We start from the raw sequence: 27,897 nt of genomic DNA on the forward strand, positions 1-27,897 counted from the left end.
TTTCTTTCACCAAGCATACTTTATTGACTCAATTCATAAGAAGGTCTCAGAGGAATTAAGAAATCCTCTGGCTTCAAATTAAATACATGAAATGTTTTCATTACATCATCTGTTTTCACTAATCTTTGACCAATTAATTTTAAAAAATGCAATATATTAACACAGAGAAAATAATGTCACACTGGTGAAATGACACAGCAGCCCGTGTGACTGCCACACTCCATATCAGTCGTTTTACACTCATCACAATTTCAATTTAGACAAAAAAGATTAATTCAACACAAGCTCCCAGTACTGCAGTGAAATTAACATTTCAGTTGCGCTCCTCTTGAAATAAAAATAAATATCATCTAAATATCAGTGTTGTCCACCCCTAACATGATGCAGTTTGATTGCAGACTGAACAGCATTGTTAAGCACGACACTGGCTGTGTGTGGGGAGCCCTCAGAGGAAATGTCACAACCTCACATCTTATAAAGGAGTTACACGATTCCCTCAAACTGCCTCACACAGTTCCACGTTAGAATTACATTCCAGTACTTCAATATTTGAGAAAATATTAAGACCGCAAGTTTATTTTGTTAAATAAATAGAAAACATTATTTTGTGTGAAAATTAAAAATTAGACCTTGTCACAATTGTAAAACTCTAAAACTGCACAGATCACAATTCCTTGAGTAAGCAAATAGAGGTGATGTTAGATTTGTAGTCTGCATTTCTCCACTGCTAAGGAAGGAAGTAAACAGGCGAGTTCTGCTGCATTCACGAGTAGAACTTACTGTTGTTTATCTTTTTTTCTTTTGTCCTGGGGCACAAAGAAAATACCGTGGAAATAATTAGGGACATAACACAATTTATTTTATTTAACTGCCTAGTTTTCCCCCACAAGAGTTTGAGGCTAACCTTTGGTTCTCGTTGGTGCTGCCCTCTCTCGACAGGTTGTTGTGTTGGAGCGGTAGGGCGGCGCGCTGAATGTTGGAGTGTGTGTCGTACAGGAAAGGTTCACTGCTGACCTCCGCCTGCTTTTTTCTCAGCTGGCTGGAGGATGAGTACAGCTCCTCCTCCGCTGGCTGGAGGAAAAGTCATGTCATCACATTCACAGAGATATCTCGATACTGACTGCAGTTGTATATCAACATTGATGTTTGCTCACCACTGCTTGTTGCATATCGATGTAGACCAGCAGAGAGGCTAACTCTAAGTTTTCACTGTAGCCGTTCTTTAGAGGTACAGAGCGGTAACCTGGCAAAACAAAACACTCAATCAGCTACAAATCTCATCTTGTTTATATTACTGCTGTAGAGCCAGATAAACATGCAATTTTGCAGACAGTCAATAATAATAATATAATAATATTATTATAATAATATAATAATAATAATAATAAGAAGAATTTAGAAAATTGCCAACCTTCGTGAAATCGTAATGAAATTCACTGTCAGCATGCAGCAGCAGACGATCTGCATCCTGTTGCATCTAAGTACCGATCAGGCACACTGCAGACTTTACACATGGCAGCTTCACTATATTTTGCCAGAGCCTCTATGCCGCTATACTATCCTGCTCCAGGTTTGCTGTGTGTCAGTAAGTTTGTGGTAATTTGATTAAATACCAATCAAATTAGAAATATGCACCATGTAACCATAATATCATATAACATATGGTATTAAAACTAGATAAAATGTTGATGTGTTCTTTAACGTCATCTTCAATTACTACCATGTGTTCAGAGCTAAATTATGCTTTATGAGCAGCAGCCCCCCACTTCTGAAACCCAACCTACACTATCGGCCTCAAGATCAAATTGAAAATCTTCAAATGAACAAAAATCAGACAGTAAACATACCTCTGAATGCACTTGATCACAAATTGTATTTATTTTTTGTCAAAGTTATATTGTTGTTATGTGACAATGCAGGTCACACATTTTGCTTTATCACTTTGCAACAGAACTTTAATAGCAGACCCAATGTTCACCGTGATCGATTAACTATTTATACGTTTCTACAGGTTGATTTTCATACTCTAATGAAACCAGTGGAAGATATTCAATTCAAATTCAAAACTATGATACTATGTATACATCATATGCAGTTGTTCACATTTATTGAGTGAAAGTATCCACCCCATGTGTCAAATAAAGAATTGGGAACATTGATAAATGATTTTTCTTTGCTGATCATTCATACTGTATATGGGATCTCAAGAGAGGTAGAACTGAAAAGTAATTACAGTATAGTGTACAGAAATCCTGCTCCTAGGTAACAAATACTGTATTAGGTAAAGTAACAGTATTGTTTGATGATGAGTACTGCATGAGCTTCATGTGAGCAGCCGTTCCCCAGCTCTGGCCCTCTGTGCTGTGCATGTGTGTTCCCACCTGAGCGGATGCCTTTGACAGGAAATGTGGCCTGAGCCAGGAAGTTGGGGTCTGAGAACATGTCCTCCTCGTTGACCACAAAGCGCAGGAAGGTGAGTTCAGGCTCGTACACGGTGAAGACTACAGAGTCTGCTGGGGATTTCCACACCGGGTTCAGACCATTATCACCTGAAGGCAACAGAACGGCAGCACTGATCACATGATCACAAATATTTTTCACTTCAATCATTTCTTCCTCTCCCCTCTTTCCATCTCTCACCCCTCCCGCCTTTACTTACGATAAACGATGGTCTTGAACTTTTCTTCTGTGTGCCCACAAAGCTCAATCTCCACGAATGGACTGGCAATGCTGCGGCCCGGCTTAGGAAGATGTCTGGCAGCAATCACCTGTAGACAAACTGCTGTTATAAAGTTCTTTCCAGACCAACAGGCAAAATGTCAGAATGCTGCTACTCATCCAGATTTAACTTTATAGCAAAAATAAAAATCAGCATCATGCACATGTTTGTTACAATATTACGCTTGGCCCTGAACTTGAATATATCCGAAAGCAACCTCAAGACAATGATGATGATGATGATGATGATGATGATGTTTAGCCAGCATTATTAAACATGACGTACCGTAACTCCAATTTTGTACTTGACCTTCTTCTCCTGGTGAGGGTCGTAGCTATCATAGCGCATGAGCTCCGGCTGCAGCACGTAACCCGTATGTCCAGTCAGACTGAAGAGGGCACTGTTCAGCTGGGTGTATTTATCTGGGTGGACACATACACATTATATGAACTTCTGCTCTACATGTGCGTCATACCACACAGCTGAAAAAAAGTTTCAGCTAGCAAGTATTAAAATGATTGTAAGAATATAAGTAAAACACTCGGCTTGTTACAGCTGATTAATTCTTATCATCCTAATAAAACACAAGCCAGTACTGTCTGCTGTGCCTCTCTTTCTCCCACTTTCCCACCTCAGGACCTTACTTACTCAGGACGTTTGCTTTTGCACTATTGTGTGCACTGTGTGCTTCGTTCGTGTACTGCTGCTGTGAGATGCGAAAATAAAGTATCAAGCTATGTACCTTTGCTGTACTGCAGCAGTTTGTATATTCCAAGGTACTTTGTGATCACACAGGTGTTTAACTGTCTGCCTGGGATGAGAACATTGTTGCCAGTGCGAAACCAACATTTCAATCCTGTATTACCACAAACTGTGGCAGCTTTTTAGAAACAGAAGTACAAACATAGCCCCACTGTTCTCTTCTTCACTGTACGAGCTGTTCGCTGCGTCCACTGTCCAGGCCTATTGGAAGCTCCACCGTCTTTGGTTGTGGATGCATGAGTGATCAACTCATAGGGCTAGTGTGATTTCCCCTAATACATGGAAATGAATGGATAAACAGGAGTACACTTTAACAAGTACTGTATGGACCCCCTCTACAGTAACTACTGTACCTGCAGTCTGGTAGTTGAGAGCCACCATGTGACTGCCTACGGCCCACAGTGGGTAAGGGTCGTAGTTGGAGGACTCTACACGCTGGCCTTTTGGGTAGATGCGACTCAGAGCCTTGCGGTTGTACTGCAGAAAGTCGTTGGTGCGGCTCTTTCCTGGCATCTTGTTCTCCACAAAAGAGCGGATCTCTTTGTAGCTGTAACGGTCTGTAGAGACAAACAAAAGAGCAGTCATTAAACATGCAGGTTGAGCTGATGATGGTTTCACGGCCACTGCAGGGCAAGATAGATGATTTGTCTTGAGATTTCATTGGAAGCTTCTGAACCATTTAGACCAGGGGTGTTAAGTTCATTTTAGTTCAGGGGCCACATAAAGCACAATCTGATCTGAACAACTCCAAATGTTTCCCTTCGTTTTAGTGCAAAAAAGTGCAAGTACATTCTGAAAATGTTCAAATTTGATCTTTTTATAAAACATTATGAACCTGAAATTTCTTAAGAAAGCAATTGCAATATTATGCCTTAGTTTATCATTTACACATGTGTGTTACAACTTACAGATCACAGTGTATCTACAAAGGCACAAAACATTTCGTCACAGGTATCTGGAACAGTATTTTACTTTATGATCAAAACAACAAATCTTTATACTTTGCAAAGTCATCCCGCGGGCCGGATTGGACCCTCTAGAGGGCCGGTTTTGGCTCCCGGGTCGCATGTTTGACACCCCTGATTTAGACCATAGGTCCTCAACAGGGGTGAATGCATTCACATCCTCCCCACCCCTCGTCGCACAGAACTCCGACAGCACCCCCCCCCCCCCCCCATGCTACACCAGTTTGGGGGTCCTTGGCCTGAAAAACGTTGAAGCCCCCTGATTTAGACTATACTAATGCTATGGTAGTGAAATAACTTGTTCAAAGTAGCACTAAATATCTAACAACAATACCAAAAACAGGGTCACTTGATAAAGATTGTTGTGGTGTGCGTGTAGGTTATGCAGTACAATTTACAGTATCATACACAAGAAGCTGTCTTGTCTTTAAATCTTTCCCTTTGGTCACATCCTGTTTGCTGAAGAACTTTGAGTTGTTGTCAAAGAACATTGACGGTATATCCTCACTGAATGAGCTGAGGTACACTCATTAACATCGGAGAAGGAAGCGTGGTGATTGGATTAAGTGCCAACCACGGCATCTTCCATCCACCCAGGCAGTGAGACCGACCTGCGGACCAAAAACCACTAAGGTCGAGTGACCACGCCGGAAAGAGATATATACTTCAACATTTTGGGAAATACGCTTTCTTGCCAAGAGTTACAGTAGATGAGAAGAATAATACCATCATATTTCTTTGTCTTAGTCCTGCCGGGAGGTTTCATTTGAACATATGATTGTGGTGGTTGCTGAGGCTGCTGGCTGGCTAGCAGTCAGGGTAATGACACTGCACTTTGCTGGTGCTTTGGCAATAGTAAGGAATGAAAAGCCATTCACAGATGGGGAGTATGCCAAAAGTTTCATGCTTGATGTGGCCAATGAACTGTTTGATGACTTCCCACAAGATAATCAAACGAATAAAAGACATGCCTCTGTCAGCAAGAACTGTTCACCATCGTACCATCATGGTGGCAAATCAAGTCGAGGAAACGCAAATTAAGGACATAAACGCAGGGACATACCTTTCCCTCGCGTTAGATGAGTTGACAGACGTTAGCCATTTATCTCAGTTTAGCATCATTGCAAGGTATGCTGCAGGTGACACAATGCGTGAGGAAAGTGTTGCTGTTTTGCCAATGAAAGGCTCAACAAGAGGAGAGGATTTATTCAAGTCTTTCATGGAGTTCGCCAAAGAAAAAAATCTAGCGATGAATAAACTGATTTCTGTGTGTACTGATGGTGCACCCTGTATGTTGGGGAAAAACAGGATTTGTCACGCTTCTTTGTGAACATGAAAATAGACCCATCCTAAGTTGTCATTGTATTCTGCACCAGGAGGCGCTTTGTGCTCAAACGTGTGGCGAGTAGCTTGGTGAGGTGATGTCGCTGATCATTCGAGTGGTCAACTTTATAGTTGCCTGAGCTTCAAAACATCGCCAGTTTAAAGCACTGTCAGACGAAGTTGGGAATACATATCCTGGCCTGCTTTTATACAACAACGTGCGTTGGCTGTCAAGGGGGAAAGTGCTCAGCCGTTTTGCAGCTTGCCTGAGTGAAATCCGGACTTTTCTTGAAATGAAAGGCGTTGAGCATCCGGAGCTAGCTGACAGAGTGGCTCCTGCAGTTTCACTATCTCGTGGACTTAACTGGTTATCTGAACCAGCTCAATGTGAAAACACAAGGTGTTGGAAATACAATCTTATCCCTTCAACAAGCATTGTTTGCATTTGAAAGCAAACTGGAACTCTTCATCAGGGACATTGAAACAGGTCGTCTTCTGCACTTTGAAACACTGCAACAATTTAGAGATGCGTGCTTATCAAGTGAGCCCACTCAACATGTTGATCTCCAGCAGCTAGCTGGCTTTACGTCCAATCTCCTGCAGTCATTCAAAGTGCGTTTTAGAGAATTTTGTGAGCGCACTGATCTTTTTAAATTCATCACTCATCCACACGAGTGTGCAGTGGACAACGTCGACCTGAAATGCATCTCTGGGGGTCTCCATCAGAGACTTTGAGCTGGAAGTTGCTGACCTGAAGGAGTCAGACATGTGGGTGAGTCAAGTCCCTTAATGGAGAGTTGGAAAGACTTGCGCGACAGCGAGCAGAGCTGACGAGTGAACACAAGTGGACAGAAATGAAAAAGCTTCAACCTGAAGACCAGCTGATTCTCAAAACTTGGAGCTTCCGGTCACAAACTGCACAATGCAGCGTGTGAGTGTTGCCATATTGACCATGTTTGGCTGTACATATGCATGTGATCATCTGAGGAACATTAACACCAACCTACGCTCACGTTTAAATGATGGAAGCCCCAACGCCTGCATGAAGCTGAACCTCACCACTTATGAACCAGACTACAAGGCCATCAGCAAAACCATACAGCACCAGAAGTCACATTAATGGTAAGACGTATTTAATGTATTATTGGTCAGCTACAGTATATCAACAAGAGTATTAAGAAGAATAAAGATATTTATTATATATAGCGCTTTTAGTACTCAGAGAAGTGTTATACTTTAAAACTGTATGTCTTACATAAAAAATACATACATAAAGTTGCATTACATTTTTTTATTAAATAGGCTATATGGCTCTCATGGAAATGCATTTAGAAAATATTTGGCTTTTATGGCTCTCCCAGCCAAAAAGGTTCCCGACCCCTGAGTTAGAGGTTTGTGGCTAAACTACAAAGTTTATATTCAGCTTATGAAGTGAGGAGGTTACAAAGATAAGACCAAATTTAGAATTGATTTATTATCTAAATCTTAACAAATTAAATAAGCCATCATTATACTGAAATGATGCTACACTGATTATCTGATTATAAAGTATTGCTGAAACATTAAGAGTTGCGTTGGACATATTTCCACTACATAGCTGGGGTAAAGTTGCTTTGGCCCTTGTCACATCATCATGTTGCTTAAGTTCACAGGTCTTTGTATGTGCATCTGCATGTGTTTACCAAAGCGGTCCTTCTCCTTGCTGCGTGGTTGACAGTAGACCACCAAGTCTGACATCTCCATGGCAACCTCTGCCTTCTTCTCCACTTCCTCCTGCTGTCTGATCTGAGATTGGACAAGAAAACAGCCATTTCCTGTTTGCACAGTGATGCTGACAGACCACCAGTAAAAGGCCCCGCTGTGGTTCCACAGTAGGGAGTACATCTCAATCATATACTGTCCTTAGATCTATTCTGAACTAATGTTACACAGCCTTCAAACGTAAAAGATGTGTGAGCTGATTAACATAGAAATATTGAATAAAAACCAGACTTTATAAATTCTTGTGTTACAACACATGTATTATCATATACATGACATACTAACCTCTTGTTCCCTGTTATACTGCTTGCTCATCGCTCTCTGAGTTATGTCCCAGCCCACTTTGTACCACTTAAACAGCTCCTCCAGAGAGCCTGCTGCCAGGTCAAACTGCAGACTGTCCTGCTCCATGTACTGCAGAGTCAACACGTTGGCCTTCCCATTTTTACCATTCCTCACTAGAAACAAGGAGGGAGGAAAAGAGGCATGGTGAGGGACGGCGGAGAGCAATGCACTACTCCCATATGTTTTATAGACAATGCAAATTTGAATTCCATTCTAAATTTGGGATTCAGTTGACTTTTACATATTAAACCATAGGAAGCCACATTTTGATTACAGCACAAGTAGCACTCCAAATGCAAAGAGATAATGCACAGTCACAGGCCAACTCCTTCTCTTGAACTTGCTGATGTCAAGGAACTACAATTTGGGGATCGAATCTTCACAACTAGTTGACCTATAATACCTATATGCACAGCATCTAATAGAGACAAAATGCCAAAACATTCATCTTAAAAAAGGTACCCTTGTGGGTTTGTGACCACTAGTGGAGAAATACTTCGATGACCAGGTTTCAGGCGAAAACACACAACATAAAAGTACATGCACAGGAAGCGAGTCCTACCAATGGTTTTGTGCTATTCTACTGATTGTGGTAGTAGTGTAAGGAAATGAAGCAATGTGCCTGCACATTTTGATTTTTTGTTATTTTATTTGCTTTTTTTTTGTATTAGTTTGTAAGCCTTGCTAATGCGTTGTTTAACTATTAGGAAAAGCAACGTCAGTGTAGTGAGGATAGTGAAAACTTATGTTTGCACTCAACCACAGGGGTATGTGAAGGTAAAGCATGCATTAGACACTAAAACAACTCACAGTTTTGGATGTTGCACTTGGAGATGTCCACAACACCCTTACACAGTTCACCTAGTGGGTTGTCTTCCATGTCCTGTTTTATACACATCACACACACACACACACACACACACACACACACACACACACACACACACACACACACACACACACACACACACACACACACAGATTGTTTTCAGCCAGTTGCTATACTGATTGACCGTTTAAACTGTGACCTAAACTGCACTCTTCACCTGTTCGTTGGTCTCAGGTGTGGTGTTGTTGGACACTTCCTCTACATAGTTAGATGGGAAGAACTGCTGCACCTTTCCACTATAGTCACCTTTCCACCTGTAGTGATTGGAATGAGGAAGACAATGTGAACAGTCAATGCCAGCCAAGTATATGCCTCTGCTTAATGCATCTTGCCATTGTATAAACAATGGATTGGAATAAAGTGACAAATTCCTAAGATATGTCAAAGACTCAGAACCAACCCTTGATGTAGCCTGTGTATGCCCATGTGTGAGTGTGGACTCACCATCCATTGCTCTCCTTTGATACATTGTGTATCAAAGCTCCTTTACTGAAGCTGAGCTCATCCGGCCTTTCAGCTTGGTAGCTATATATAGCCCTAGCTGTACTTTGAGGCTAAAGGAGACAAACACACACAATCAAGAATGTCTTTATCAAAAGAAACTGCACAAGATAACAGACAGTCAAATAAGGCAGAGTATAGTGGTGCATACACACCAGTGAGGGCTCGATCTCGTTGGGTTCCACGTATGTCTTCACCTCATACACAGCGGCACATCCTTTCTCCTGTGTTAGCACAATATACTGTTAGGTACCAGTTAAGAACCACATACATATATTGAACTGATATTAGCCTTAAAGGTACAGTAGCAGAATAAAAATAAAAGGCGATTTTAGGAAGCATTGGTGACTACTTTGCAGGAGAAACAACATGTAAATAGGACAGCTTTGAAGACATCGTAAGGTATGTATTGTTTTATTATATTTTATATCAGTTTTTAGCTACGTTAGCAGTGGGTATCTATTGGCCATGACATTTTGTATAGATATTCACATTCATGGTCCCTGGAGGATGAATCCGATTGATTTTGGTGATCCTTTGACTTTTCATATGGTGCCATTAGCAGGTCAAAATCTTATTTATCCTGTTTAAATATCTTAACATATGCTAAATGGATTTCCACAAATATTTGCACAGACATTCAAGGTTACAAGATCATGAATCCTTATCCCTTTGGTGATCCCCTAACATGAGTGAAATGTCTCCACAACTATTAGACAAATTGCCATGAAGTTTGGTTCAGCCTCAGGTGTACTTTGTATTTAATGATATTAGCAAATTTAATTTTCTTTGTGAGAATATTAGCATGCTGAAGTTAGCATTTACCTCAAAGTACTGCTGCACCCAAGTAGGCCTACAGTATCACAGAGCCGCTAACATGGCTACACACTAAGCTGCACAGGAAGCCCACTTAGACTGTGAACTTCTTAAAGGGATTGTTAACATTTACTCTGGTCTTTGTCTCCTACAGGAACCTACTGTGCTGAATTGATCCACCAGCTTGCGGGTGACTGGGTAACGTAGCTTGATCTTTCGATACAATGGCTTCTTCCTGAAGTAGTTGACCAGCTCTACGAGGCTCTCAAACTCTGTTGTGGTTCCCAGCAGGTACATGCTGCCTTCCTTCTGGATACGACAGTGTTTCACCTTACCGTCACCTCTGAAAGAAAAATATTATTAATACACAAAAATCCGGTAAAGACAAATAAAGTTTTAATGTCATTGCACCTGAATGTGATGGCGAAGGAGTCGGATTCTCCTTCTCTCTGTCGGATGAGGAAAGCTCCATCTCTGGGAATCCGCAGCAGGTAATCCTCTGCCTGACCTCTGCTCAGGTTACCGTAGAACCACCTGTACAACACACACACAAGGAGAGTTACATTATGTGTTACATTATATAGTTATTAAAAATACAAATATTCAGTCACATGTTAGTGGTATCTGTCAGGCTTTGGCCAAACAGGTGTTTTCCCTTTCATGCCAGTAAAGCATATTGAAATGGATTTAAAATTAAGTGAAGAAGCAGAGAGAGGAAAGAGTTACTGTGTTTCTGTGGTGTATGAGAGTGAAAGTGAAATGTGAAAAATAGAAGGCATGTGGTTGATACAAAGCGATTGTGCGAGGCAAAGCCATATACAACACCAGTATGAACATAATTGTACCTCAAATGTAGCTCATATATACAGTAAATATAGGTGCTCATCAGTGGGTTTAGAAAATGCTATGGCCCTTGGTGCTTATGAATCCAGATCAAACCCCATTGTATAAACAATGGATTGGAATGTACTCCACTCCACCTGGGGGTGTGGAGTTAGAAAGAAGTGAGCTTACCAGACATCCGCTGCAGCCTGCTCCCAATCTATACTTGAGGCTAACAGCTTGAGGCTATTAGCAGCTACTAGCACAAGAGACCATGAATCTCTGATCAAACTGATGGTGAGTTGCATTGTGTGTAATGAAGGCACTTGGTGTTAACAAGGAAAGAAGAATACGTGGAATAAAAAAGACAATTAATCTGGTTCTGCTGCATCAATTCTGATCCTTTCTTTTAAAAGGTCCATTGTGAGCCCAACACAGTTATAGGAGCGCAATACTGAGTTAAGTATTCCATCATACCTAGACAATTGTGTGTTAATTGCATAGACCGTATAAGAGAAGTGCAGGTCTGAAAAGTGAAGCTAATGTGAAAGTGCCTAAACCTGAATTTTTTCTAATGGCCAAAATAGGCAACCTGTCAATCAGGAAACAGGTGTAGCAATGTGTATCCCTCCCCAGCTTGACCCTCTTGTACAAATATGGTTCACATTGGCTCCAACAAGATGCTGACAGCCAAAATCAAGGTGCTTCTGGAAAACCATCCAGCACCTCAGGAGGGGGAAGCGGGGAACCATCCAAGCTGAGTACAGTAAGGGTGGGACCCTGCTGACTTTGACTGAGAAGGTTATCGAGCGGTGGAAGGAGCACTTTGAGGAACTCCTGAATCCAACTAACCTCTATGGTAGAGGCAGAGCTGGAAGGTGATGGGGGATCATTGTCAATTTCCCTGACGAAAGTCACTGAGGTAGTCAAACTCCACAGTGGCAAAGCCGCAGGGGTTGATGAGATCCATCCAGAAATGCTGAAGGCTTTGGGTGTTGAGGGGCTGTCTTGGTGGACACGCCTCATCAACATTGCGTGGAAATCTGGGACAGTGCCTATGGGGTGGCAGACCGGGGTGGTGGTTCCCCTATTTAAAAAGGGGGACCAGAGAGTGTGTGCCAACTACAGGGGTATCACACTTCTCAGCCTCCCTGGTAAAGTCTACTTCAAGGTACTGGAAAGGAGGGTTCGGCCAGTAGTCGAACCTCTGATTGAAGAGGAAGAATGCGGATTCCGTCCTGTTCGTGGAACAACGGACCAACTCTTCACTCTCGCAAGGATCCTGGAGGGGGCCTGGGAGTACGTCCATCCGGTCTACATGTGTTTTGTGGATCTGGAGAAGGCGTATGACTGGGTCCCCCGGGTTATACTGTGGGAGGTGCTCCGGGAGTATGGGGTGAGGGGGTCACTTCTGAAGGCCATCCAAACCCTGTACGCCCAAAGCGAGAGTTGTGTCCGGATACTCAGCAGTAAGTTGGGCTCATTCCCAGTGAATGTTGGCCTCTGCCCGGGCTGCGCTTTATCACCAATCCTGTTCGTGATTTTCACGGACAGGATATCGAGGCGTAGTCGCTTTACCGCACCGTTGTGACGAAAAGAGAGCTGAGCCAGAAGGCAAAGCTCTCAATCCACCGGTCGATCTTCGTTCCTACCCTCACCTATGGTCATGAAGGCTGGGTCATGACCGAAAGAACGAGATCACGGGTACAAGCGGCCAAAATGGGTTTTCTCAGACGGGTGGCTGGCGTCTCCCTTAGAGATAGGGTGAGAAGCTCAGCCATCTGTGAGAGACTCGGAGTAGAGCCGCTGCTCCTTTACGTTGGAAGGAGCCAGTTGGTTCGGGCATCTAGTAAGGTTAACAGGGGGCTAAGCAAATGATACTTGAGAAGAGGTGCGTCTTGAGGTGGGACTGAAATATGGAGAGGGACTGAGAGTCATGGATGTCTTTGAGGCATGGATATAATCAATAAGCGCTGAGTGATATGGATTCAAATATCACAATGTTTTTTAGAAAATACCGTGATTTTTTTATTGCGACGCTATAGTAGGTTTGACTATTGTTGCTTTCATAAAATATTAGAAAATTAGATTTTTGTTAAATGTGCATATAATAGCTAAGTGGGTAAAGGCAGTAGAGCTAGAACAGTCTGGTACGTTCAGAAAAGTACATCACATTGCTGTAATGCAGCCTGTAAAACCAGGAAAAGACAACATTTATGCCATATTAAGATATAACAATATCCAAATATCTAAGAAGATATCTAGTTTCATATCACAATATAATATCGGTATATTTCCCAGCCCTATAATTAATTATAATTTGTAGGTTTAACAATGAAAAAAAAGTTTTTCTCTAAATGTTGTGGAATGCGAGTAAATGCTTTAATATACAAACATGATATCAAGGTATCATAATTAACTCATCATATAATGATTTTCAGCATGTGTACCCAGTCCCCTGTGATGTATCAGACTATTATATGACAAACCCTTCTTGTAGATGTGGGTTGGGCTGTGGTACAGCATCAGTGAGGCGCAACTCAAAGTCTTGGCTTCGCAGTGGGTTGTCTCTGTAGTGCTGGATCAGGGAGTACACGCTTGGAAAGTGCAGGTTTGGCGTCAGGAAGAAGTAATTGTGTGTCCCCTCTGAACCAGAGCGAATACGACAGTGCTGGACCCTCCCACTGCGCCTGAAGAAATATGCAGAAGACATGTACTTACAGATAAATGCAATTGATTAGGATAGGATAGGTTGGATACTTTTACAGCGTAACCTCTCCAGACAGCTCTTTCCAACGGGGAACTGAAGCCGTTACATTCATCTATGCTCTTGCCAAAGCCTCCTTTGACAAAAACAGTAATTTTCCCTCGCAGAACACAGAGGTTGCTGGCTATGAAGAGAGCATAGATAACGGCTACAATTCCCCTTCAGAAAGGGCTGTCTGACGGCAAGGTAAAGCAGTGAAAATATTCTCAATATAGCAGACATTTAGACTGATATTGATTTTTTTAGGTGGCCCTTTTTTTGATGGCTAAAATACGTTTCGCTTACGTTCATGTCCACAGCAGTACATTGCTTTGTTTCCGTGCTGATACTTCTGTCTGTTTCTCCAGACTCAGGGCGTGCCACCCATCATCTACTGTAGGTTATACACTGACTATAGATAAGTACCTCATTCAACCCCACTTCAAAACATCCCAACTATCCCTTTAATGTTTACAACCTAAAAGCAACAAAAGCAAAAACATTCTAAATAAGTATAGCACAAAAAACTACATTTATGGTTGGGCTGGCCACTAGATCAAGAAATTGGATGTTGTACCAGAAGGAGAGGGTGAAGTCTGTGACATAGGTATCGCTCTGTCGAACCAAAAAGGTACCATCTCTTCCCCCATTCTCTGCACAGTAATCTTGGATCAGTCGCTCTGCCATCCGCCTGCCCTCCTTCATGCGACTATGAAACCACGGCTCTGAACAATGCATGTCCTGGTACTGAGAAAGACAAGAACATCACTGGTATATACATTCACTTTGTTAATGTTTGTTGTTGTTTGTAAGAAAACGATCATTGACTAATATATTGAGTTTTCGTGTTTAACCTTTCACACTGAAATCGAAACGAATATTTGCGTTCCATGCATTCCACCGAAAAATGAAAGTTTCACACCGTCATAAAGTCATCAATTCATTGTTGTTTTTCGTCTCTAATAAACCCACACTCAACTCTACAAACTTTTCAAGTGGGCAATACTATGTAGAAAAGTTACAACGTGGTTGCAATTTCTAAGGGTGGTGACTAAGAAGCATGTTATTGTAAAAAGTTTAAATGGTGAGCTTGAGTGTACATCATTCATTCATGTCTAATGTGTTTATCATATATACAGTATGTGTAGCCTTTAATACAAGACTTAATGGTCACCTCATAATATATCTCTGGGGCTCGGTGGATTTATCAAGGAAACACAGTGAGCTCTTAGCGCCTTGAGATTGCTTTTAGCTTTGAAAGGCGCTTTATAAATACAATTTATTATTATTATTATTATTATTATTATTATTGCACTGCTGGTAATATTTATAATAATATTAATAACAGTAATATCAGTAATAATGATAATACTAATAATAGTTGTAGCCAATTTTGATGTGTGTGTGTTAATTGACTGGTATATAAAAACTTCAGAGCAGGTGGTGAAATTAAGATCTTGGAAGCAAACATTTTTTCAACCATGCATGTGCAATTGTAGGTGTTTTTGTTCGGATATAAATATGCATATACTGGAGGAAGTGACATTTTTTGTTTTTAAATTGGCATTACATTATGTTGAAAAACTTCGCTTCAAACGGATGGATTGCTTTGATTTGCGTCACGGAAAGACATCGCTTCTGCTCTATTGACTGTGCTCCATCTGAATCCACGCCAACAAGTGAGAGCCTGGGCGAAAGCAACGCTGAAAAAATCATTGTAGGATTATTTTCAAGATCATCAAGATGAGTGACGTAGAAATGAATGCACCTGACATTCAAAGTGAAACGGAGAATGAACTTGGTAAAAGACCAAAAACATTATCACATCAAAAGGAAAGGAATTCCAGGATAAAGAAACTCCACAATCTAAAAAAAAGGAAGTTGAGCAAGGACCTTTGCTGTCAGAACCCTACTGGGGTGGGTTATCAATGGACAGCTGAGAGGAGGCAATGAGACTGGGAGAAGCTGTCTCACCATAACAGTCCAATATCCATTGCTAACATAAAGGAACTGCTAGTAAAGCAATACAACTTCAATGAGAAATCAACAGAGGAAAAGCCCAACATTTCAAGAGAAGATCTCAAGTTCATGAAAATCATGAACAGTTCAGCTAAACTCAACAACGGACATTACATTACTGCTTAAGATTACCTTTCAGAGAGGATAATGTTAGCAAGCCCAATAACTGCAATGTTGCTGAGCTAAGAGTGCCTGAAAAGTAAATTAAAGAAAGTGACAATCCCAAGGATAGAACTAACAGCCGCTGTGCTTGCAATGAGAGTTGACTGGATGCTGAAGACGGAACTGCAACTAGAGCTGGAAAATTCAACCTTCTGGACGGACAGCACAACTGTGCTAAAGTACACCAGGAACAAAACAAACTTTCACACTTTGGTGGCCAATAGGATCTCCACTATCAGAAAAACCACTGCCGTCTCACATCAGAGGTACGTTGGTACAAAGGAGAACCTGGCTGATGAAGCCTCGCGGGGGGAGGAAGTCAAGAACCTTCTCACATGCAGCAGATGGATCCATGGCCCAGAAGTTCTTTCAACAATGAAAGAGAATAGCTCATTAACATCTTGGGTTCAGCTTCTATCAGCAGTGATGACAGAAAAGAAAGACAAGCTTCTGTGTCCAGCATTGAACTCAACAGAAGAAAACAAAGTGGAAAAGGAGATGCAAAGATTCAGAACCACACTGGCTGGTCAAACCAGTTGCTGTCAACTGGACAAGTTCAGTAATGAAATAACTGCTTTGAAAAGGGGTTAAAAAAAAAGCAATCATGTTTACAAAGGGGCCCTTGAGAGGAAGGCTCAGAAAAGTAGCAATGCCTGATGGCATGAAGCACCCAGTCATCCTTGCTGAAGACCAGCACATCTCCACTCATTCTACGCCACATTTATGAGCACTTAGGACATTGTAGAAGAAATCACATGCTTTCCAGACTTCGTCAAAATTATTGAATCACCAGAGTAAATGCTGCAGCTAGAAAAGATCCTCTCTCACTGTGTCGTTTGCAGACCTTACAGGGGAAAGCTGGGTGAACAAAAGATAGCAGATTTGCCTAAAGATAGACTTTAACCTGATCTCCCACCATTCACAAATGTGGCGATTGACTATTGTGGCCCTTTTAAGGTTAAGAAGGGTTGCAGCCTCAACGCTATGGAGTTCTTTTCACCTGCATGGCCAGTCAGGCAGTGCATTTGGAAATGGCATACTCATTAGACACCAGTTCCTGCATCAATCCACTGTGCAGGTTCATTTCCAGAAGAGGCCATGTATCACACATCAGAGAACGGAACCAACTTTGTGGGAGCAGAACGTGAACTGAGAGAAGCTCTTTCTACTCTAAACCACAAGAAAATTCAGAACTCATTACTTCAGTCTGAAGTAAAATGGAGCTTCAACACGCCTGCTACATCACATCATGGCGGAGCATTGGAGAGAATCATTTGCAGGGTCAGAAAGGTGCTGAACTCAATACTACACCAACAAAGTTTGGATGATATTGCAGTGGATCCTGGTTGTTGGTGAAGGTACTGCAGACCTTTCCTGACACGCAAGGTCTGTTTGTGAGGTAGCACCAACGCCCTCACTAACAATTCATTTCAAATGCAAAATATGTTTCTTTGCATTGGTTAATCATGGATATTAGAACCATAAATGAAATAAAGAAAACTGAAAAACTGTCCACCTTTCTTAACAAAAAGGCTAAGCAAGTTGTTAGTGAGGGAGTTGGTGCTTCCTCACATTTCACAGCTCCTCCCCCTCTGGCTTGCACAGGTCAGGCAAATGGGAAAGATAGTCAGCAATGAGGTTTTTCTTACTAATCTTTATTTGGTTTGTCAAAGAGGACCAAATGGATCAATAAATCAATATCTATTGTGTAACGGTGTGAACAGAATTATGTCAAATCTATTGATAGCGTGAGCTAAAGTCATTATTTTATTGGCCGTCCGAAATTTGCAGAAATTGAAACAGCTGTGAAAATAAAAAACCTGCACTGTGAAATACGAAGGTTTGGATTCGGTTTATCTCATAGAGATAAATGTGTTCACATTTTCAAATTGATGTGCCATTTCTTTCAAACTAATTACTTGCGTTTTGTCTGAAAAGACTTTAAGAATTGTTTCTCACCTATCGTCATTATCATATCAGAAAATTACTGCAGTTAAAGGTACCTTGAAATGATGTTAACATTAAGTATTTCTCACGAAAAAGTATTGTGGGTATCTTTGAGACATTCAATACATAACACAGCTGATTTGATTTTTTTGATCATATTTAATTTTCATAACATTTTGCATTGTTTGCTGGCTAGCACTCTTTTGCCAGACCTCTTGTAGGCCCTTTGCTGCATTTCTTAGTGCATTAGTAGCAGCATAAATAACAATATGGGAGCCCACTCATCAAAACACTACTCCATAGTAAAAAGGGTGCTTTAACCTTACACCCAGGATGTTTTATATGAAACCACTTAAAGTTGAAGTTGAGTTTAAAAACAATGCATTTTCTTTTACCTTCCTGGGATCTTCTTCCTCCTCCTCGTTCTCCTCTGCATAATACAGCTTGTCATCAGAGATCACACAGTAGTGCTTGTTCCACCGCTGACAAAGTAAAAGTAAAATGTTTAACTTTACATGCAAACAAGCTTTTCACAGCAACATGATATAGTTTTAATTATGAAATTACTCACTAAAGTTGAAATATTAATCAGGTTATTAATCATTGCTCTGCATCCAAAATCCCAACAATGATACATCATTTTGGAAGTATATGCTCATAATTAATTCATAATTGAGGTTTTTTCACGACTGCAATATCTCATTTAATAATAATAACATTTTAAAAAATAATAATTCTTTTTATTTATAAAGCACTTTTGATAATCCTCAAAGATACTTTAAATTTACAAGTAAAAATGATCATATATCATTTAACCCCATCCCCTCCCTTGAGCCTCACATCCGCCAAATCGTCAAAGCCTCCTTCTACCACCTCCACAATATCGCCAGGATCCGACCCTCTCTCACCCGCCGCTGAAAGACTCATCCATGCCTTCATCTCCTCCCGCCTCGATTATTGTAATTCACTTCTCTACGGCATCAACTCAACCTCCCTCAATAAACTCCAACTGGTCCAGAATTCAGCCGCCAGACTCCTTAGACACCAAATCATGGCACCACATCACCACAGTCCTCAAAGAACTCCACTGGCTTCCCGTCTCCCACTGTATCACATACAAAATCCTGCTCCTCACATACAAGGCCACCCCTTATCTCACTGATGTCCTCTGCCCCAACCAACCCCCACGGTCCCTCAGATCCACCTCTGCTGGTCTCCTCTCCACCCCCAAGTCCAACCTGCGTAGCTTTGGGGACAGAGCCTTCTCTGTGGCAGCCTCCAGGCTCTGGAACTCCCTCTCCATAGATCTCTGCAAAACAGAGTCCCTCACACTGTTCCACCCATCTCTTCTCCTCATAGCCCCCCCCCCAACAATCCATGATCCAATCTGTTGATCGTCTTTGTTTGAATAGAATAGAATCACTGTACTGCAAACCTACTTCACTAACATCATTATTATTACTGTTTTAATAATTATAACTTAATGTTTATAAAAATAGTATAATATAATATAATGGTTATAATATAATATAATTATGTTTTAAGGTCATGTCTCCTGAGGCCCCTGGTACCAGGACTTAAGGCCCCATAAGCCTGTGCATTATGTCGCCATGTAAAACAGATGAACACAGATCATCTTTCAGGAAACACTGGTTTACACGAGTTAAAGGACTCTCAGCTACCTTGCCATACCCATTTGACCCCTCTGACAATACCTGGTCCACAGGGTCCCAGATCTCCAGATCTCCCTGTTTCTGCCCCTTCTTGAAGTCTTTACTGGTTCCACCTCCCTCCACACTGAGCTTCTTGTGCTGCACAAGGAGTAAACAAGGAGAGTCATTACAGTCATTAGTAATGATAACAAAAGAAAACCTTTTTGTCATTGATATAACAATTCCACTGACACATCAGTATGTTGAGACACACACACAGTACCTTGAGTATGATCTTTCCCTTCAGCTGTGTCGGTGAAGGTAGCTGCTCAGCCATCAGTTCCACAGGTTCAGTCAGCAGTTTGTCTCCAAACACATCTCTGAAAATGCGAGCCATCTGACGCTGCTGCTCTAAAGGGCAATGCTCCTCTATGGACAGGATCACTGGGAAACTGAGCGAGAGAAGCATGGTTATCAAGACGACGTGCTGGAGACAATGGGTGGCTGTGAGATGACAATATTTATGTAAAAATCAGCTTAAAAGTAGAAGATAATGAAGGGAATGGGACTTGATGCATTCAAATAAATTTGACTTTGACATTATTTAGTTTAAAATTCAAAATTAGAATTACCGCCTCACGGTTGTATGACTCTGCCAACCAGAAAAGTTGCAATTTACATCCATGTCTATCCAAAATCACTTCATGATTTTATCCTATTAGACTTTGTGTGAAAGTCATATTTAGCGTATGAATTCTTGAGTTATGGCCAAAAACATGTTTTGTGAGGTCACAGTACCCTTGACCTTTGTCCAATAAATTCTGATCAGTTCATCGTAGAGTCCAAGTCGAAGTTTGTGCCAAATGTTAAGAAATTCCCTTAAAGCATTCCTAAGATATCGCGTTCACAGCAATGGGACAGATGTGAGGTCACCCCCGGAAGAGGTATCTCATTCACGAGAATTTGGAGGGGAAAAAAAGAAAGCAAAATGCATCAAGCCTCGGCTGTTGTCGGCGCAGAGGCCTAAAAAATGACCAAAACAAAGGTTTTAAAGTGTCATAATCACTTTTATGACACAATTCACAATTGTGTTGCGTTAGCAAAGATTTTACATAAAATCTCCAAATAAAGATGTAAGTGAGATTAATAATATAATACCTTAATCTTTTAAACCTTTATTGAACCTATTATAAAGACAGACAAGAGTGTGTGTGAAAGATAAAGTGAATGAAAAAGTCACATACATAGTGACAGTGTTTTTAGTGATTCTTACTCTGACGTGACAAAAGCGTGGTCGTTGATGGCCTTCACCACATCCTCAAACTTGATCTTGGTCGTCCTGGTCCAGCCGTGGTAGATGATTGGCTCCCCAGGCCCTTCCCAGCAGTCCACTGAAAAGATTCAGTCCCACACAAAGCACAAAAAGACAGATGTTGTAGATATAGAATAAGGTATTATATATTATTATTTTACCCCCACTTATATTTTTGATTTATGGTGTAAAATGGCCCAAAATAAAAACAAATACTGTCAATGTAACTCCCAAATGTGAACTACAATACATCCACGATGAATGTAGTACACTGGGGCTGTTTTATACTGACATTCAATACAGCGGCATCCCAGACGCAGACAGCGAACATAAGCCTCTGTTGATGACTCACTACGAAGCTGATCACCTGTCAGGTAGCTGTTGAAGAACACAGGAAACAGGAGACTTGCTACATTATTTGTATTTGACCAAATTAAAACCTCTGGTTATATTTTGGTCTTGTTTGCTTGTTGGTGAATTAAGTTCAAGTTTCAAGTGTTATTTGTCATATGTAGGTTAACACAAGGTCAACGGTACAATGAAATGTGTCAAGCATGTCAACTAAAAAAAGTAAAAAAATAAAAATTAAATATATAAAATAAGGAGTACTATATACAATTTAAGTTAAAACAATTACCCCTGTTTGGTAAACTTCATTGAGTACATTTGTTTGGTATAAATTTGTCTCAAAATCCATATCCAGCTCAATCTATTTTTTCTCAGACATGACAAAGTTCCTCACAGAAGACATTTTAGAACAGTTTTCACAGGAGGAGTTATACTCGTTATGATGAGTAAACTGACCTCTCTATGTAAAATGGTAAACATCAAGCCATAAGCAAAAGTTAGAAAGTAATCTGTTAGGTCATTAATGAACGGTTTGTACAATAATCCATCGACCATGCTGTTGTGAAAGTATATTATTTTTCATGAATGTTGCTAGGTGGGCAGCTGTATAGGAAGCTGGTGTTCCCATTCTTAATCCCGCCAACAAAGCTCTAATTGTTTTTCTAACTGGGGAAGAAGTGGTCACATCAACATAACATTTAGTAATTGTGTAGATAGAGCAAGGCAAGGCAATGTGAAGAAAACATTAACAGTGCGGGATAAAGAGAGAAGGAGAAAAGGTTGAAATGAGAGGGAGTGCATCAAAGGAGAAAAGCCCAGGAGGAGAGTGCAGCTAAATGTTGCAAAGTTAGAGATACATTCAGGAGCAAGGGATATGTTTAGCTTTTCAAAAAACATCAACATGCTGGCAGGTACAGTACATCTTCAGCACATCATAATATCACAACTACCTATCCCGAGTTGAGTTTTAAAAAGCTACGCCATGTAGGAAACAGGAGCTCAGTCTGGCAGTTAAACATTAAAGAGCTGAATACTCCTTTCTGTCAGATCAAAGTCAATCCAGTTACTAGAGCTAGCAGAGCGTCACGATGATCAATAGCTCTAAAGGAAATGCCATGTGCAAAACAAACACTCCAAAAATTCACAAAAATTATAATAAGAAATATAATGCCTTAATAATGGAAGTTATTAAAAACAATAAACATAAAAAAATATTTCATCATTATGGCTTAACTGTTAGATTCCCACCCGAAGTTAACATCTCAGTCCAGCCCTCACACCAAGCTACACTGAACAAACAGATGACTGTGTGTGTGTGTGTGTGTGTGTGCGCGTGTGCGTGTGCGTGTGCGTGTGCGTGTCATACTGACGTGTTGTGTGAGGAGCTGATCCAGTAATGGGACAGAGGATTGTTCATGTCCAGGTTGCTGATCTCTGAGAACTTCTCGTCCCACACAGAGTTTTCCTTGGAAAAGAGGAAACTGAGGAACTAGAGGAGGAGAAAGGCTTCAGATTCAGAAGAGTTAATACACCCCTTCATTGTTTGTGTGATTTGTTTTGATAAAACTTCAAATATAACAACCCACAACAAAGCTTTCTGTAATATTTTTCATGCCAAACAGTCATCATTCTTATAATTCTTGCTGAGGTCATTGAACTGCATTTTAGCCATTTACTGCCAAATTCAGCTCAATGTTACATGAAATGCAGTGAAGAGGCTCAAAATGAGTCACTTGATACCAAACCACAACAAGTATGCCAATGACAACACTCTCTACATTACAGAGACCTTGATCACGGTCTGTTACCTCTTTGCATTTTCTATCTCTGTTACACACAATACTTGTACAGAGTAGAATACCTCACTGACGGTGAACTCGGGATCATTGGTTTTTCTCATAGTGTCATCAATGAAGGTGGTCATCAGTTCTCTGACTTGGTTAAGGTCACTGGCCCAGGGTTCCTGAGGGATGAAGGGACACAGAAAAAAAGAGAAAGATATTCATATGTTAGAATGAATGAACTCTTGCTGGGAAGTATATATAAAAACATTGATTTGCTTTTACATTATTGGTGTCTGCCTTGAAAAGATTAATGTTGCATTTATTTATTGGTGCCTTTTATATATATTTTTTATAGACTCATTTGTTTCACATTACTAAAATAGTCCAGTCTGGTTTTTATTGACTATTGAATATTGCAGTTTTAAAGCTGTTTCACTTTGGGTTTTGGGAAATTGGAGTTTTTCATTTTTCTTTTTTAGATAAAGTGAATTGAGGAAGAATCCAAAATATAGACGACATGGAGGATTAATCATAACATAATGAATAATTCAAATTACTCTAAAATGGAATGAGAGAATAGTTGATTGACAGGCACAAATAAAAAATGTGTGAGACCTGCAAGATCACAACAACACCTCTTTTGTCTGGTGAACTTGTGCACTGTATGTGCTATATTTGACCTTTTGCTGGTACATGAGGAATCGTTGGAAGTCATGGAGCAGAACTGCTGAGGCATCTGGTTTATCTGTGTTGCTGTGTAAGAGAAGACCAGTAGAGAAGACAGTCAACCCATGCTGACAAACTACAAACTATCTTACAAGATGCCTTTCATTTACATTAGGGTTTGTTAAGATCAAGGTTTTAGCAAAGATGAGAAAAACAGGAGCTCACCCCAGAATAAAAGCACATGATTCCTTTTTGAACTCATCAAGGATCTGAATTTAAAATATAATATGAATGAAAATGCTGTCAAAACATATATGCAATAATATATACAGTATATTATACTTTATACTTCTATGTGATTGATTCAGACTCACCTCATTCTGTTCAAACATTATAAGATTGTACAATTTATGAAACTGCTCAAAGTCCAGGCGGTCTTTCTTTGCTCCCACTTCCTGTGAAAGCAGAACAAAAAAACACTGATCAAAACTACAAGAGCACCTACATAAAATTGGAATATTCATTTCCATATCAGGTCATGTCAAATCAGTCATTGACATTATCTCTTGATAAAAGTGAAATGAGGCTGTTTGTTGAATAGATAGTCCATTGGTTGTCCATGTCTATGCTGTATATGTAGGTTCAGTCATGTAAGGCTTCTAAGGTGGTAATTGAATGAATTAGAATTATTTACACACAACAATGATGAGGACATGACATGAAGAGAAGAAGACAAGAGTACCAGGAATTTGTCTTTGAGAGTACGAGAGCTGGGGGCCTTGTAGTTGAGCAAAGCTAACAGAGCCTTCAGCTCCTTCATGGAGATGCTGGGAAGGAGACAAAAAGACAGATCATAAATATGATCTTTAAAGTATTCAATATGAGCTATTGTATGTAAAATATTTAGAGAGAATCCCTTATAGTTTAGACCAGGGGTGTCAAACTCATTTTAGTTCAGGTGGCACATACAGCACAATTTGATCTCAAGTGGGCCGGACCAGTAAAATCATATCATAATAACCTGCAAATAACGACAACTCCAAAATTGTTCCTTCGTTTTAGTGCAAAAAAAGTACAAGTACATTCTGAAAATGTTCAAACTTAATCGTTTTACAAAACATTATGAATAACCTGTAATTTCTTAAGAAACAAAGGTACAATTTCAACAATAGTATTAGTTTATCATTTACACATGTGCGTTACACTTTACAGATCACAGTGTATCTACAGAGGCTTTTACTTTATGATCAAAACTACTAATTTTTACACTTTGCAAACTCATCCCGTGGGCCGGATTGGACCCTCTGGCGGGCCGGTTTTGCCCCGCGGGCCACATGTTTGACACCCCTGGTTTAGACAAAAGATAGGATTTTTTTTCAGCAGCCATATAATGCAACAAGTTCATACAGGTCTTCTCACATATTGAAATTTGATTAGTTTATAAAACACAAGTTCAGAGCTACTGAGTAACCAGATCATACATACAGTACCTGTTTGTTTTGGTCTGATTGACAGAATACATCTGCTTCCTCAGCCAACTACAGGGAGAGAAACAGAGAGATCAATGATTGGATGAGTCTGTATCACTAATAACTGTGTAAATGTGGTTGGAGTTTTACAGAATAGTCGTCTATCAAAATCACTAGTAGACACTGTGCAATCGACAAATTGTTCATCTGTGGTTTTAATATGGTGCAGTAATAAAGCCTCCTGCAGTTGTGTGTGTGTGTGTGAGTGTGTGTGAGTGTGAGTGTGAGTGTGAGTGTGAGTGTGAGTGTGTGTGTGTGTGTGTGTGTGTGTGTGTGTGTGTGTGTGTGTGTGTGTGTGTGTCTACCTCTCTATAAGAACCGGAGTCGAAGCTTCCAGTGTCTCTATCCTCAGCAATTCTAGTCCAATCAGCCATTTCTGTGCCTCCTCAACAGAATCAGCTGCAAAAATGAACAACACAGAAAGTATTACTATACTAAACAGATGTTTAGCACTGTGTGAGGATGAGCAGAGGGATCTACTTTTACAGTAAAACATAAATCAGATCTGCTGTCTTTGCCTTTGAGATTCCAACACACTCTCTGGGGCAAAAGGTGCACTAAACAGAAAATGTGAACATAATCTATACATCAAAGCACTTAATGAGATGCTTGATAATAAATTCACAAGATTAAAAAATACAGATCAAGCAATTTTACTCCAATAGCAATTGAGACCTAATATAGTGATACGGAAAATCTAAGGAATGTTGAGAAACTGCTTCACACAATTTTTACTGATCTAAGGTTACAGCTAACTCTGTTACACACCTGTTCTGCACCTGATCTGGACCAAACCAAACATCAATATATTTGTTTGCTTCATGTTCTACAGTGTTTCAGAAAGTACCCAATGATCTCCTGCACATGGAATAATTGGCATTTTCATCAAATCTTTTATAGTTCAACATTTTGGTAAAAATGCTTAATTACAGATTTGGAGTTAGGACTTGGTTAGCCTAGTTCAGGGGCTCTCAACGGGGGCCTTCCGAGAACATCGGGGGGGGCGCTGGAAGCAATATTTTGGAAAGGGGGGCGTTTATGTGTTTTTGGGGGGGCGTTTGTTTTATAGGCTCTGCTATGTTGTTAAATCTGAGATTTGAATAAAAGAGCGAGGCAAAGTCCTTGTATGTGTGAATTTACTTGGCAATAAACCAAATTCTGAATTGATTCTGACCAGTGTTCAGGCAACTTTGTGTTGTTTTTAGACTTTTATTTATATTTTACTGAGCGATAAAGTGCTGCTTGAAAAAAAACAAAAAACTGTTGTTTGCTTTCAGTTGCTTCTCGAAAGCATGAATGTTTTTCCAAGGATACACCATAAATAAAACTAATCGGAATTAATGGTAAAACACTACCAGTCTGGTCGGGACTTGGACCAGCAGCAGACGAACTACACTGTGGCTGCTCGTGGTAGCAGAGCTAACATCTGTATCACTGCTGCTGATTCAGGCTGTGTGCCTTTAAAAAACGCGGAGAGTTTCACCTGAGTTTCTGAACGTTGGGGTCGACGTCGCTCCATTTCTAATTAATGTTACCATTCATTTTTGACTTTTTTTAACTTTGTAGTTCTCTCCTCTCATTTCCTCCGCTCTGTCTCTGACTGTAGGTGTGCGCACACGTGTGTGTGTGTGTGTGTGTGTGTGTGTGTGTGTGTGTGTGTGTGTGTGTGTGTGTATGTCAGGAGCGAAACAGAGCAGAGATAATGTGAATGTGCAAAGCAGTAACGATGCTTTCAGTAGACACTGAAACGTGCACATAAATTAGATAAATAACATAAGCGTTTAGTTTAATTAATAAAAGAGCACCTGTTCAATGTGAAAAGTGAGTTGTGATTTGGCGCTATATATGTAAAAAAACACCCTGAATTAAAAGGGGATCCATTGGGGGGGCAGCGCCTAAGACTTGTTCCTGGTAAAAACAACAAAAACATTTTGTTTAATAAATATAATATTTATTATTATTTAGAATTGTTTGTAACTCAGAGAATTTGAGTGTTTATAAACTAATATAGTCAGTCTAATGATAGACTATATAAAAATAATATAAGAATTTAAACACAAAATTAATATAATGAATATGTAATATAAATAAAAAATATATAAAAGGTTGAGAACCACTGTGTTAGGTGGTGTAAAAATGCAGATCCCTGCCAGTTAGGTATCTTTTTCAATGTGCGCACTCATTTTAAAACAGAACCACGAGAAGTCTAACACTTATCCTGTGTTACACAATGTTACACATAATGTCTATTGTAGCTCTGTGGGAGCTTTGTCATTACCCTGATGATTATAATTTTAAATAATGTGCTATTTCACATTTACCACACAGTTTAACACACAGCACATGGCTCTTCAACTTGCTATTATACTGTGTAATTACAATGTAGGACTGGACAATGCTGAGAAGATATTATCATATTTCATAATTGTTTCTTCATTACTGTTAAATTACTTGACATTACCTTGTTATGTCCTTTAATATTCTTCATGGCAGGCTGATGATGTATAACATAAACATCTCTTTGCCTTGTTTCTCACCTTACACTATTATGTGGTGGCACATTTCATAGCAGCAATATAATTATTTTGCCTTTTGGCTTTGCCTTTTAGCCTATGCTAATCCCCTCAGAGATAATGTGTATAAAACTCCTGCTCCAGAGCAATAATCTGCAGACACTACTTGTGTCTTCCTGCGTGTTTGCATGACATTCTCCACCATAACCAACTGTTTTCTTCTGAAGTTTAGTAAAGATATTGAAGTTTAGTAAAGATACATGGGGACGTTTTTCTTGAATAAAAGATTTCTTCCACACCTGTTTTCTTACATCAT

General features: G+C 40.2%; 1 protein-coding gene across 1 annotated transcript; it reads right to left on the reverse strand.

Annotated features, from left to right (window-relative positions):
- plcg2 (phospholipase C, gamma 2) lies at positions 1-27,897 on the reverse strand. The gene is made up of 31 exons (XM_029433238.1): positions 27,893-27,897; positions 25,374-25,502; positions 25,030-25,077; positions 24,282-24,366; positions 23,914-23,994; positions 23,765-23,808; positions 23,554-23,626; positions 22,951-23,052; positions 22,460-22,578; positions 21,034-21,119; positions 20,703-20,820; positions 19,713-19,881; positions 19,493-19,588; positions 18,173-18,259; positions 14,227-14,396; positions 13,393-13,593; positions 10,493-10,615; positions 10,244-10,424; positions 9,421-9,489; positions 9,209-9,318; positions 8,922-9,018; positions 8,686-8,758; positions 7,816-7,988; positions 7,452-7,554; positions 3,835-4,038; positions 3,005-3,141; positions 2,660-2,768; positions 2,382-2,549; positions 1,155-1,243; positions 905-1,071; positions 1-806 (listed from the first exon to the last, which is right to left on the reverse strand). Exons 1-31 carry the CDS (start codon positions 27,895-27,897, stop codon positions 764-766), a joined length of 3,459 nt encoding a protein of 1,152 aa, XP_029289098.1. The 3' UTR covers positions 1-763.

This window comes from Cottoperca gobio, chromosome 6 (assembly GCF_900634415.1).
Source record: "Cottoperca gobio chromosome 6, fCotGob3.1, whole genome shotgun sequence".
In the NCBI taxonomy this organism is placed as follows: domain Eukaryota; kingdom Metazoa; phylum Chordata; class Actinopteri; order Perciformes; family Bovichtidae; genus Cottoperca; species Cottoperca gobio.